The 14,052-nt window shown below is 39.2% G+C and overlaps 1 protein-coding gene across 1 annotated transcript in view; it reads left to right on the top strand.

The window, feature by feature from the left end:
- Window positions 1–13,713, top strand: part of CCDC81 (coiled-coil domain containing 81) — a gene marked incomplete at both ends in the record, with an annotated part of 53,528 nt that extends 39,815 nt beyond the window's left edge. The window contains 4 exons of the mRNA XM_080700939.1: window positions 935–1,013; window positions 1,486–1,706; window positions 8,433–8,558; window positions 13,572–13,713. Of these exons, the coding sequence (XP_080557065.1) occupies window positions 935–1,013; window positions 1,486–1,706; window positions 8,433–8,558; window positions 13,572–13,713 (568 nt within the window). The remainder of the gene's footprint in view (window positions 1–934; window positions 1,014–1,485; window positions 1,707–8,432; window positions 8,559–13,571) is intronic.
- Window positions 13,714–14,052: the final 339 nt, after the last annotated feature.

Genomic DNA, 14,052 nt, shown 5'->3' with positions numbered 1-14,052 from the left:
TTTGTATTGTTCTGTGATCACCAGTACTGGTAGACAGGGGAAGGTACTTGTCTTGAGAAGATACCATTCCCAGGTAGAATGCTCTGAGGTGGCCTCATGGCAAAGCTGAGGTTTTGTTATGAGTAGGTAAGGTTTCCCATAGAACCTGAGGGCAGAAATGTATCGGGAATCCAGGATGCACTGGAACCAGGGACTGAAAAGCCATGTAGAGGAGCTTTCTCTCTGCTTACATGCACATTATTAATTGACATTATCATTATTCCAGCTCACTTGGAGAATGTTAGTCCCAATTCCAAATTTTCAGGTCTTGATTGAGTTGAGTCTTGGGATAGGGCTAGGTCCATGGAGTTCATGTATATTTAAGAAGACCTATATTTCTGTACTATGCTCAGGAGAACAATTGTGGAGGCTACTATAGTATGAGGAGAGACTCTTCAAATGAGCTATTTTCTATGACTCAAGATGTATATTTATATAACATGTGTGTGTTCCATTATTACACTTCCTTTATAGATCATCTGAGTTGTCTGAAAGTTATATAAAATAAATAATAATTTATAATGAGATAAATTATCTTAAAATAGGATCTTAAATCAGTTTATAGAATGAATTGTTTTTTTTTCTTCCTTCTAATATATATTTCTTTTAAAGAGTTGGCAGGGAGGGTGGAGGGGTGTCTGCTGTTTTGGTCATATTTGGACAATGTGGTTGGTCATCTACTTATACCTGACCTGTCTGTCCTTTATTAAGCATGTTGTTCACTAGCCTATGGATTTGAATTATTTTTTTTAAGATAGAAGTTTCCAGAAGGAAACATCTTTATTTGCCATGTTTTAATTCCTGTTACTACTCACTGAACATGTTTTGATAATGTATATCTGTACTGCTAAAGACTGTAACAAACTGCTCCCCCTCTCCTGTTCTTAAATGCTAGACTTGCTGCACAAAGAGCCAAATATTTAAAAGACAAGATGGAAGAAGCCCAGTGTTATAAGAGAGCATTGGATGCTCAGGTAAATGGCTATTATTATTATTATTATTATTATTATTATTATTATTATTTGGTGATACTGGGGGTGGAACCCAGCGGCTTTCTACTTCTGGCCTATATTCCCAGACCCATTTAATTTTTATTTGGAAACAGGGTCTCACTAAGTTGCTGAGAGCCTCATTAAGTAGCTGAGGCTGGCTTCGAACCTGTGTGATCCTCCTGTCTCAGCCTCCCAAGCGCTGGGATTACAAGCGTGTGCCACCACACCGGGCTCAATTAGTATTATTTTTAAAATTGTGCACTGCTTCGGTAGCATTCTGTAAATATGTATAAATATAATAATAACATGAATACTCTTAGTGTTGCGCATTTGGTGGTTTTCAGGCTCCTTGTTCCTTTCCATAAGGTATTATATTTTACTACATCACAGAGTTGTGCATAATGTTCTTCTCCTAGTAGAATTATAATCTGCATTATGTATGTCCCTGTTTCAGATAAGGAACAGATTTCCCCAGTTGCCTGTGTTTGAACCAGACTCCTCTGAGCCCATCTTTGGTAAGAATGAGGGTGAACTGGTGGTGGAAAAGCGAAAGCGAGACCAGAATTACATGAAGCACCAGCTGGAAGCAGCTGCTAACCTCAAGAGGAAAGCCATCCTGAACCAGCTGGTGGACCAGAAGCGGGATCTGCAGATGCTCCAGAAGACAAAGAGGGAGTAAGCAGGTCTCCCATCCCTCCTCCTCCTTTTCCTTTTCCTTTTCTACTTCCTCCTTCTCTTTCTCCTCTTCTCTATCTCCCTCTCTCTCAGAATTGAAGGTAAGAAGATACAAAATAATAGCTAACACATTGAGTTAAGAGTAAGAGACATTGTTGTGAGTTTTATGCTTACAATCCACCCTATGAAGAAAGGGTTATTAAATAATTTTTAAAGCCCTCTTTACCCCATGTCTCCCTCCATTTCCCTCCCCATATTTTTCTTTCTCATTTTAGTGTAGCTTCTTTTAAAAAAATTTTTATTGGTGCATTGTTATTATATATTGTAGTGAATTTCAAAGTGATGCATTCATCTATACATCCATCATCTCTTGGTGTGTTTTCCTCTGCACCTACCCTCTCCCTCTCCTCCCTCCCTGTACATGTTAATATGATTGGTGGTGACACCTTCATTTACAAACAGTATTTGGTCTGTTTTCTTCCTCAAAAGAGTTGTCTATACCAGCACTACCCAGGAGAAGAACAATGTGAGCCACAAATGTAGTGTCATACTCAAGTAAACCCAGGCATGACACTCAGTGTGTGTGTGTGTGTGTGTGTGTGTAGGTCGCAACGTCTAATCTTCCTTTTCATTGTGAGGGTTATGGGGAAAGTGGTAAGTAGGCAGGATAAATTTATATCACTTCAGTACATATAAGTTTAAATATCAGACATCCAGTTTCTTAAAATGCCCAATTGGTCACCCAACCAGTTCAGGAATTTTTAGAGTTCCTGATTGGCTTTCAGTCTTTGAATATCTCCATATCTCCCCCCAAGTATTTCCACTGCCCATATCTCCTGCTTCTAACTGCATACCAGATTGCTACAGAGAACTTTAGTTTCTTCTTTGAAGATGTTCATTAATTCTTAGATCCTTGATTAGCCAAAATTATTGAGGTACTCAGAGTTCCAAAATAGCTCTATCCAAAGGCAACTACTCTTCTTATTTTTTTTTTTAAATTTTTTTGCTGTATTGGAAATGGAATCCAGGGGCATTCTACCTTCAAGCTATACCTCCAGGCCTATTTTTTATTCTTTATTTTTTTGAAACAGGGTCTCAGTGAGTTGTGGAGGGCCTCAACAAGTAGCTGAGGCTGTCTGCAAACCACAATCTTCCTGTATCAGCCTCCCAAATGCTGGGATTTACAAGTGTGCGCCACCACACCTGGCTAATAGGTACAGGTTTTTTTTTTTTTTTTGTGGTACTGGGGTTCCTGGAAGCCCTTCTACTTCCGGGCTATACTCCCAGACCTATTTTTACATTTTTATTTGGAAACAGGGTCTCCTAAGCCAGCGCACGTGGCTGGCTTTGAACCTGCACGATCCTCCTGTCTCTGCCTCCCAAGCGTGGGGATTACAAGTGTGCGCCACCACACCCGGCTAGTACTTTGTATATTCTAAATATTGGTCCTCTATCAGAGGAATAGCTGGCAAACATCTACCATTTTGTAGGCTCTCTTTAGACTATTAATGGTTTTGTTTGCGCCACAGAAATGTTTTAGTTTAATGCCATCTATTTATTAGTTCTTATTTTAATTTTTGACACTACTCTGGTTCTGGTATTTCTTTTTTTTCTTTGTATTTTAATTTTCTTTTTTTGTGGCACTGGAGATGGAATCCAGGGCCTTTATACCTCTGAATGACACCGCCAATCCTATTTTTTAGTCCTTTTATTTTTTAAAACAGAGTTTTATTGGCCTCACTAAGTAGCTGAGGCTGTCTGTGAACCATGATCCTAGAGTCTCTGCCTCCCAAATGATGGGCTTACAAGCATGTGCCACTATGCCCAGATATACTTTAATTCTTTAAATATTTTCTATAGTGCCAGATTGGTAGTCATTAATTCTTTTAGTTTATGCTTGTCTTGGAAGGTTTTTATTTCTCCATCAATTTTTTTTATGGTATTAGGGACTGACCTCAGAGACATTCTACCTTTGAGCTACACCTCAACCCAATTTTATTTCTTGCTTGAAAACAGGTTCTTGCTAGGTTAATGAGAGTCTCCGTACTTGTTAAGGCTGTCCTTGAATCTGTGATCCTCCTGTCTCAGTCTCCCAAGTACAGGGATTACAGTTGTGTGCCCAGCTCTTCATCAATTTTTTTTTTTGTGTGTGTGTGTGTGTGGTACTGGGGGTGGAACCCAGAGGCTTTCTACCTCTGGGCTATATTCCCAGACCTATTTTATATTTTATTTGGAAACATGGTTTCACTAAGTTTCTGAGAGCCTCACTCAGTAGCTGAGGCTGGCTTTGAACCTGTGCGATCCTCCTGTCTCAGCTTCCCAAGTGCAGGGATTACAAGCATGCACTACCACACCTGGCTTGCTCTTCATCAATTTTGAATGATATTTCTGTTGGATATAGAATTTTTGGTTGGAAGTTGCTCTTTTTTCAGGATCTGGAGTACATTATACCAGTTCGTCCTAGCTTGCATGACTTGGGTTGAGAAACCTGGAGTGATTATTATTGGTTTTGCTCCCATATGTTGTCTGTTCTCTTGTTTTGATACATTTAAGATTATTTCCTTGGCCTTTATGTTAGTCATTTTGATTATTATGTGGCATAGAGAAGTTCTTTGATTTTGTATGTTGGTTGTCTGAATGACTCCTGTACATGGATGTCCAACTCTTTTACTAAGTTTGGAAAATTATCTAATATTTCTCTGAAGAGGTTTATAATACCCTTGTTTTGTGCTTCTAAACCTTCCTCAATGCCTATAATCCATGTTAGATTGTTTCATATTATACTATATTTTTTAGATGTTCTGGTCATGCTGTTGTTTTGTCTTCTCTATTGTTGACTGTGTGGTCAGTTTTGAATGTGTTAATTTCCAATAGTAAGACTCTATTTTCTATGTGATTTAGTGTCACAGAGGTGGTTTCTATTAAGGTCTTTAATTTATTTATTGTCTCCTTCATCTTGTTCAAAGCCTCTTTTTGGTTCTTACTTAGGGCTTCAATTTCTTTAGGGATATGTTCTTTTATTTCCTGTACATTTTCTCTGATTTCATTTCCAAAGCCTTTGATCATATTGAAAATAGAAATTCTAAATGTCCTTTTGGCATTTTCTGCAGCTCAGTATTGCTGATCTTCTTTGTATTGAATTGTGGAAGTTTGTTTTCTTATTGATATTCATTCTCATGTTTTCAGAGTTCTCAGGTTTGTATTTTTGTTGTCTTGACATCCTCTTTCTTTTTGTGTGAGAATTCTATGTCTATTTGTTATTCCTTTATATTAAGGCCTATGCTGGGGATATATAATTGTCTCTATGAATCTGTCTCATATTATCAGACTTTTGAGTTTGTCCCCTAGAGCCTCTTTAGCAAGATATAGTTCTTAGGCAAACAGGAGTCTCTAATTGGCAGCAAGCCACCATGTTTTTTCAGGCCCAAACTCAGCAGGGCCAGGGAATGATGTTTTGTTCAGAGCCTGCGGCCTGCTGGTTGAGATTTAATGCCTTATAGACACCACTAATGCAAACTCATGAAATCCTGTAAAGCACTGACCTCCAGCCTTTGTGGCTACTGGTGCCCATGACTTTGACTTCACTTCCTCTAGAGCCACATTCAGAGTTAATAAAATTTACTCTAATTTTTTCTCTGAGTATGCAATTTTATTTTCACCAGATTTCCGTGGTTTACAAATCAAATGTTATACTGCTTACAGATGAAAAGATTACAGTAATCCTAAAAGGCTCATAAGGCATTGTCATGGTGAAGAGAGATGGTTGCAGCCTAAGAAGATTTGTGTAGGCCTAAGGAAAGGCATAACTTTCCTACTGTTTCTCTCCCCCCCAAAATTAACTTTTTTGAGATATACTTGACATATAGTAAACTACATGTTTTTAAGGGGTAAAAGTTTTGATATATGGCAGTGAAAGCATCACCTCAACCAAGATAATCAACATGTCCATCACCCTAAGAAGTTTCCTTGTGCCCATTTGTAATTCTTCCCTTCACTCTTTCCCAGGACCCCTCTTCAAAGAACCACTTATATGCCTTCTGTCATTATAGGATAGTTTGGATTTCCTAGGGTGTTATATAAATGGAACCATATAGTATATGTTCCTTTTTTTATGGGGGGGAGTCTGGCTTCTTTTAATTAATTATTTTTTGAAATTGAGCTGTGTTTTTGTAAATTTTATTAACTCTGAATGTGGCTCTAGAGGAAGTAAAGTCAGAGTCATGGGCACCAGTAGCCACAAAGGCTGGAGGTCAGTGCTTTGCAAGGTTTCATGGGTTTGCATTAGTGGTGTCTATGGGACATTAAATCTCAACTAGCAGGCCGTGTAACAATATCTTTATTCTTTTTATTGTTGGGTAGTATTCCATTGTATATAAATACCAAATTTTGTTTATTAATCTGTTGATTGACACTTGTGTTATTTTCAGTTTTTGACTATGGCAAAAAAAAAGCTTTTCTGAATATTCAGGTGTGTTTGTATGGACAGATAACTACTTACTAGGATAAATGCCAAGAGTCTGGTATTTGGCAAGTAAAGTGCCAAAGTCATTTCAATTGACTTTAGAAAGAATTATTATATAAATTTGGTATATATTTCACTTAACATGATATCCTCCAGTTCCATTTATGTTGCCACAAATGATGGGATTTCATTCTCTTTTTGGTTGGAAAACATTTCATTGTATGTATGTATAGGTATGTATATATACATATGTGTGTATTGAGTCAGAAGGGTTAAACTTTGTTACTTCTAAATTATGTGACCCAATATCATAGAGTCTCAGAGCCTTCTTTTCCTTATATGAAGACCTAGGATGTTCATACTTCCCTTACTTATTGTTACTACAAGAATGAAATGAATGTGAGAGCATGTATAAACCATAAGACTCTGAATAAATACAAATGGTGGTCTTGATTTTTTCTTGTTAGAGCTCTGGTCAGAGATCCCTTGATCCCTTGTATTGTATGGGACAGTGTGTGTGTATATATATATATATACACACACACACACACATACACATATATATGTATATACACATATACATATATATGTATGTATATGTATACATATACACATGTATATACATATATATACATACATCTGTATGTATATATATGTATATATGTATGTATATATACATATATACAGTGTATATATATGCATATGTATGTGTGTGTGTATGGTTTGCTTATTCATCTATAGTTAGACATTTGCGTTGCTTCTACTTCTCTGCTATTGTGAATAAGGGCTTCTACAATCATGGTTTAGCAAGTATCTCTTAAGTTTCTATTTTCCATTCTTTTGGATACATAGCCAGGAGGGGAAAATTCTGACACATGTACAACATGGATGAATTTTGAGAATATTATGCTAAATAAAATAAGCCAGCCATGAACCCCAAATATTATATTATTCCAGTTATATAAAGTACCTAGAAAGGTCAAAATAACAGAAACAAAGTAGAATGGCAGTTGCTAGGGTCTGGAGGAGGAAGAAATGAAGAATTGTTTAACAGGTATAGAGTTTCAGTTGTGCAAGGGGAAAAGAGTTTTGGAGATTAGTTGCATGACAATGTGAATATATGCAACACCAAATAACCGTGAACTTTAGACTGATTAAGTCTGCATTTTTTTAACCACAATAAAAAAAATCTATGACGAGTGTCTGAAAAACAGTGGATATATTTAGTCATTTAGTCAATCCCCATTATCTGGAAGGCATTGGTACTTTTTATATATTTTATATTTAATTTATAATATCCTCACAATAACTGTTGAGCCAGTGCTTGTTAGATAAAAAAAGGTGGCTCTGCTATTTTAGGAAAAACTGAACTTCTAGTGTACAGTAGTGATTTTTATTGGAGGATCCTGACACCCAGTGGCTGTTGCTACATTACCATGAAAGCCTTTTAGAATCAGCAGTCATATTCAGTGACATTCTTTGTAGATTGATGAGAACTTATGGTAAAGGTATAATTTTGGCAAGAAAGAGACACATATAAACAATTTGAACCAGGCTGATGGTGATATAAATAAATTGAACGAGGTTAATGGTGATATAATTTGAACAGGAGTGATGGTGAGTGTAGAGACCAGTGCTGGAACACACCACCAGGAGGAGTGAGACACTGTACTTGAAGAGAGCTTCCACTTTGCAGTCTCGGTGTGGGTGACATGGCCTTCACTAGACACGACTTGCTCCCTGCCTGCCTTCTTCACCGAGTTAGATATTTTCTCGGTTTCCTTTCTCTTGCATAATCACTTCTATTTCTTACCTATTTCTAGACTTTTATTTGCATGCCTGTATACTTTGTCTTGCAAAATGCCTGCAGCAACCAGCAGGCTGATTACTGACAGCTGAGGAACTGAAATAAAAGGGAAGAAACATACAGTATAAGAAATCCATTTGTGACAACTCTTCAGATGAGTTAAATTAGCTTCAAAGGGAATTAATGGCTTTAAAGGCTGAAGTTGTTAATTGGAAAAAGATTTCAACCCTGCTAATTTAAACTGTGATTGAAGATGAAAGGTCCTTGACTCATAAATTACTTGGCAGCTAGAGGTTTCACTACGCATTTACAGTGTCCGTGCCTGTTGGTATATTTCAAAGAATAGCAAAGCCAGAAGGTTTTCTGTTTAATTTAACATAAGAGGAATGGGGTCCTCATGGTTGGTGCATCTTCTTCTGAGTTATGAATGGAGTCAACCTGTTTTTTTTCTCTCCAGGCACTTGGCAGACAGAACTGCTGAGCTGGAGCGGGTGAACAAGATCAACAAATGCTTGCAGGAGGACTGGGAAAGGAGCACTGCTATGAAGAAGCAGAAGGATCTGGAGGAAAAGGCTTTTGAACGGTAGTACCTGATTGAAACCAGAAGTTTTTTGTAAAGAAAACTCCCTTGCTTCTTGTTTACTTTCCTCTAATCCTGGAAGGGCAGACAGGATTCAAGTGCCAAATCCTGTTTGACTAGTAGTGGTTGTCTAGAAAATTTGGTGGAGAAAGAAAGTCTGTGTTGAGTGGGGGGATGCTGCTGTGATTGATTAGCAATGTCTGTTATGGACAAGGGACTGGAGATTGCCATGTTGTACGCCAAGTGTTTGCCAACCTCTCCCTAACCATTGCCTCTGCTCAGGGTGGCTTTATTTTCTGTTTGTGATGGGTAGGGATTCTTTTTGGAGAGAATTATTTGGAAGTAGAGAGAGTGAGTTTATAATCTGAAGTCTTCCAAGGCTTATGAAATGGAGCAGAGTCAGGGGGCTGTGGGTAAGACTGACAATTGGAAAAATGAGATGTCCCATCTGGAACCAACCTCCTCTCTCCAACTGTGTATTTATAATCTGGAGTTAGGGAATCTTCATTTTAGTTCTGGCTTTGATAATTAACCCTAACTTTGGAGAGGCAGCTAATATTTTTTTTTTTAGGATATTAGTACTGTTACCATGTCATTTTTATTTTTATTTTTATTTATTTTTTTATTTTTGGTGCACTGTATTCATACATCATAGTGGGATACATACTTTTGTAGACATACATGCACACATTGCCCAGTCAGCCCCCACCCAATCCCCACCCTGTTCTCTCCCTATCCCCCCCTCCTATGCTTGGCTTAGTAGTTGACATCTAGTATTATAGCAATTTATCCAAAATTAAAAATGATAATCTCACATAACAGTTTCATTTGTCTGATACCAAGCTTTTGATGACTTAAAGATAACATTTCAATATTTCTTTTTGCTTTCTTTCTTACCAGAGAATCTATTTTTTCTATTTTTTAGGTGAAACTATCATATATTTATATATTTATTTTTCAGAAAAAAAATCTATCCTAATATGGAATATGGACTCTAGGTACCCACAATGATCTTGAAAAAGAACAAAGCTAGAAGATATATATTTTCTGATTTCAAACCATATAAAGCTACAATAATTGAAACAGTGTAGTACTATTCTAAAGGCAGATATATAAACCATTGGAGTTAAATAAAAGCCTAGAGCTAAATTCTTCCCTATATTGTCAAGTTATTTTTGACAAGGTTTCCACGAACATTTGGTGGTGGAAATAATAATCTTTTAACTAAATATTGTTGAAAAATAATAATTACATGGAAAAGAATAAAATTGGGCCCTTACCTAATCCCATATACAAATATTAACTCAAAATAGATAAAAGATCTAAATATAAACCTTAAGACTATAAACTTTTAGGAGAAAATCTGGGTCATAAAACCTCACAATACTGAAATTGGCAGTGATTTCTTGGTTATGATTTCAATGGCACAGGCAACAGAAGAGTATACAAACTCCCTAAAAAATAAAAAACATATTGTATATCCAAAGACAATGTAAACAGAGTTAACAGTTACTAATAGAATGGGATAAAATATTTCAAAAATGCTATATCTGAAGGTATATTAATATTCCAACTAGAAATCCTAAAAATTAACAACAATAAAGGCAAACAATACCCTTTAGAGATAGGTAACAGACTAACATAAATAATGAATCTCCACAGATAACCAATCTTAGTTGTCTGTTGGATGGAAAATCTTGTTTCTCTAGTTCTGATGTGTGTTACCTATTTCTTCTTTGTAGTTAATCTCTTTGAGTATTTTCTCTAGTGCTGGTTTTGAAGACATAAATTCCTTCAGTTTCTGTTTGTCATGGAAGCTTCTTATTTCTCCATCTAATTTGATAGAAAGTTTTGCTGGGTAGGAAATTTTTGGCTGGAAGTTGTTTTCTTTCAAAATTGGGAATATGTTACTCCAAGCCCTTCTGGCTCTCATAACTTGGTTTGGGAAGTCTGGAGTGATTCTAATTGGTTTGCCTCTGAATGTCACTTGGCCCTTTGCTTTTGTTGCCTTTAAGATTCTCTGCTTGGCTTCCACATTGGTCATTTTGACAATTATGTGGCGTGGGGATCCTCTTCTCCGATCCTGTCTAAAGGGAGTTCTATACGTTTCCTGGACCTGCATATCGACCTCTTGCTCTATGTCTGGAAAATTTTCTGCTATTACTTCCTTGAAGAGATTGTTGATCCCTTTAGTTTCACTTTCTTTTCCCTCCTCTATTCCAATTATTCTTAGGTTAGCTCTCTTAAAATGGGCCCATATTTCTTGAATATCAGATTCCTGCTGTCGGATATTTTTTCCTAGATTAGAAACTATGTGTTCATTTTTGGAATGATCATCTTCTAAGAGCGAGATTCTGTTCTCCATGTGTTCTAATCGGTTGTTTGTGCTTTGAATTGAGGCCTTTACTTCATTAATTGCATCCTTTATCTCTTTTTGGCTCTCTCTGAGTTCTTTTCGAAGCACCTCTATTATTTCTACAGTTATTTTCCTGATTTGATCTTCTAGAAATCTCTGATTTTCTGTTTTATCGGGGTCTGATGTTGTGGGGTTGTGAGCATTCATTGCTCCAGTATTATTCCTCTTTCCCATGATTTCGGAAGTTTGTGCCTTCTCTGAGTTCTTCCCTTGGGTCACTATGACTTCACTTAAGTTGTTCTGGATCTCGAGTCAGTAGTATCTCAGACCCCACTACTCCTTTACTGGGTTGTATCACAGAGTCTCCGACCCAGAGAGTCGATAGAGGCTGCTTTAGACTGTGTGGGGTGCCAGGTTGCACGTTCTCCTATGGTGTGATATCACTGCCACCACCCCTTTCCCACTGGGTCAAGTCCCAGTGAGTACAGTACTGGGATTTCTCCGCTGTGGCCCGCAATTTGACTCACTGTTCTTGAGTACGCAGATGTAGCTGTAGTGAATTCGGTGCTGCTGCCGCCGGTGGCAATATGGCGCCGCTGCTTCGCCCTCTGCTGTTGGGCTGGTGTTTTTTTTTTTCTTGGTTTTGATTTCCACTCTGAATTCCTGCAGCGTGTGCTGAGCTCAGACACTGGGAGCTTTAGATGTCCTCTGCGCCGAGAAATCCCGCCTGGCTGTTCCGCAGCAGCTCCCCTCGGCTTGCTGTGGCCGTCCAGTGAATTCGCCGGTGCCGCCGGCAGTATGGTGCTGCTGCAGCGTCTGCCGCGTCCTTGGGCGTGAGGATCTCCTCTGTGGCTCTGTTCTCAGTCCGCTTTCTCTCTGGAGCCTGGTGATTTTTTTTTGTTTCTCTGGTGATGTTGTTTTCTGGCTTTGAAAGGTGCTGATTTTGTGGTAATGGATATTTGTTGTTAGCGGGGCTCTTAAGCCCCGCTTTTCTCGGTCGCCATCTTCCCGGAAGTCCCGGCAGCTAATATTTTTGCCTTACTTTTCTTATTTGTAAAATGGGAAAATAAATATTTGCCTGACTGAGCTTACACAGGAGCTTTAGAGGTTGAATAAAGAGATAAGAAAGTATTACCATTAGAAAGAAATTGCAGTAATTTACAAATATAAAGTAGGATTTTACATAATGGGAAATTTGATGAAACAGACCAGGCAGGTCTATACAATCAAACTATTAAAACCAAACCTGAATATGCTAAAATAATAGTTTCAGGTGCCAAATATCAATGAATTTTTTTTTTATCATGGGTAACATTTGTTATAATGGTGTAGCTCTTTTTCTTTTATATTTTCTTGAAAGGATTTCTTACCTGTCTTTCTAATGAGTGGGACTCATATTTTATGACTGTGGAAGTACGAGGGATGATGTAAAAATAGGTTCCAAAGGAGAAGGGGGTTGTTTGGCCTAGAGAAGAGGAAGGGAAAGGAGATTGGAGGGCCGGGTTTGGTGGTGCACGCATGTAATCCCTGCGCTTGGGAGGCGGAGACAGGAGGATCATGCAGGTTCGAAGCCAGCCTTGCTGGCTTAACAGACCCTGTTTCTATATAAAATAAAAATATAAAATAGGTCTGGGAGTGTAGCCCAGAGGTAGAAGAGTTCCATCCCCAGTACCACCAAAAAAAAAAAAAAAAGGTAGATTGGAGAGTTCAAGCCACTTTCTCAAATTGTGGGAAAGTAGGTAAAAGCAGTGAGATTAATGCCAGGAGATTTTATTCAGATGCTTGGTCAGCAGGATGGGAAAGGATAGAGGGAACACAGGACATAAGTGGTAGGTTATGAATCTGCTACAGGAACATGTTATTTAGTGGTAGATTAACAAATCTGCTTCAGGGACATGGTGGAGTAGACCTGTTACCCAAGGACCTAGTTGTGTGCAGAGCTCAAGGTAGCAATTGATAGAAAGAAGGGGTGGATGTGGGAAGCAAAAGCAAACTTCACATGTACGCCGTTAGCACGTGCCATCTGTCCCATTACCAAGGTGAGCAAGGCGGTTCTTCCCTACCCACTTCCAAGGCTATTTCTTCTCTTTTCCTTTAAGGAGGCCCTCTTACTCCTCTTTATAGAATTCCACCCTTTTAGAAATGATGATGGGGCAGGGAGCTCAGCAGAGACTGGCTTGCCTAGGCAAGAAGAATCATGGAAAAGCAGCCCCTGCTGCTCCTTTCATCTCCTCTTTCTTCTTGTCTCCACTTTCTCTCCTGCCCTTCACCCTCCGGACACTCTGGCCTCCTATTGCATGTGTACTCTTAAAGCTCTGCAGGTGTTTAACCAGCAGTTTAACATCTGAGCCTCCCTCCAAATGTTATCTCTGGTCTCTGGGACCCCAGACACAGAGTCTTCAGAGTGGTGCTTTGCTGGCTGTGTGACCTTGGCCGTCCTTGTTCTTAGTGGGTTTGGGTGGGTGTGGATGGAGAGGAGGGCCAGAGGGGACTGTTTGCGGCGAAGGCACCACTTCCGATGTACTGGAGGGGAGAGTGGTGGTTTACTAGTGCGAGATGCCTGGATCTGGGGTGAGCTGCAGGCCAGGAGCGGGTGTGAGCCTCCGGTAACTTGGAGGACACCTGTCAACTACTATTTCACTCTTCTCTCCTCTTCTCAGGGCTTCTGACAAGCTGTTCCTGTTGGACCAGTGTGAGAAGTATCCTCGCTGCAAGCAGTGCCAGAGGCGCATGTCCAACAGGGGTGAGAGCAACCTGTGGGGCCTGAACAAGTTCATACACGGCTCCCGGCTGCTCGTGTAGATCTCACTGTTTCACCCGCGTTTCCTGTGGCATGTTTTTGTCGTCTGCATTTTCGGAGCGATTTTGAAACTGCATCTTTGTACCTCAGAGGACAATTTTACTGCTGGGGTGCTTCCAGGGCATTGTTTTTTAACCCCTTATTGAATTCATGTCAGCAGGGTCTCCCCTCCTGCTTTCCTCCCACTGTTGCCTATTCTGGGAACGTGTCTCTGGCATCAGTGAAAGTCTCTGAATGGGTCTGAGGACTGGAACCCATTGCCACAGGGGCTGGGAATGGACCCAGCTTCATTTGGCTGCTGGGGGACTGCTGGTCCAGCCCTGCCACTCCCTTTGTGACTT

Source organism: Muscardinus avellanarius, assembly GCF_963383645.1.
Source record: "Muscardinus avellanarius genome assembly, chromosome: 1".
NCBI classification, from domain to species: domain Eukaryota; kingdom Metazoa; phylum Chordata; class Mammalia; order Rodentia; family Gliridae; genus Muscardinus; species Muscardinus avellanarius.
This window is presented reverse-complemented; position numbering and strand designations above follow the sequence as displayed.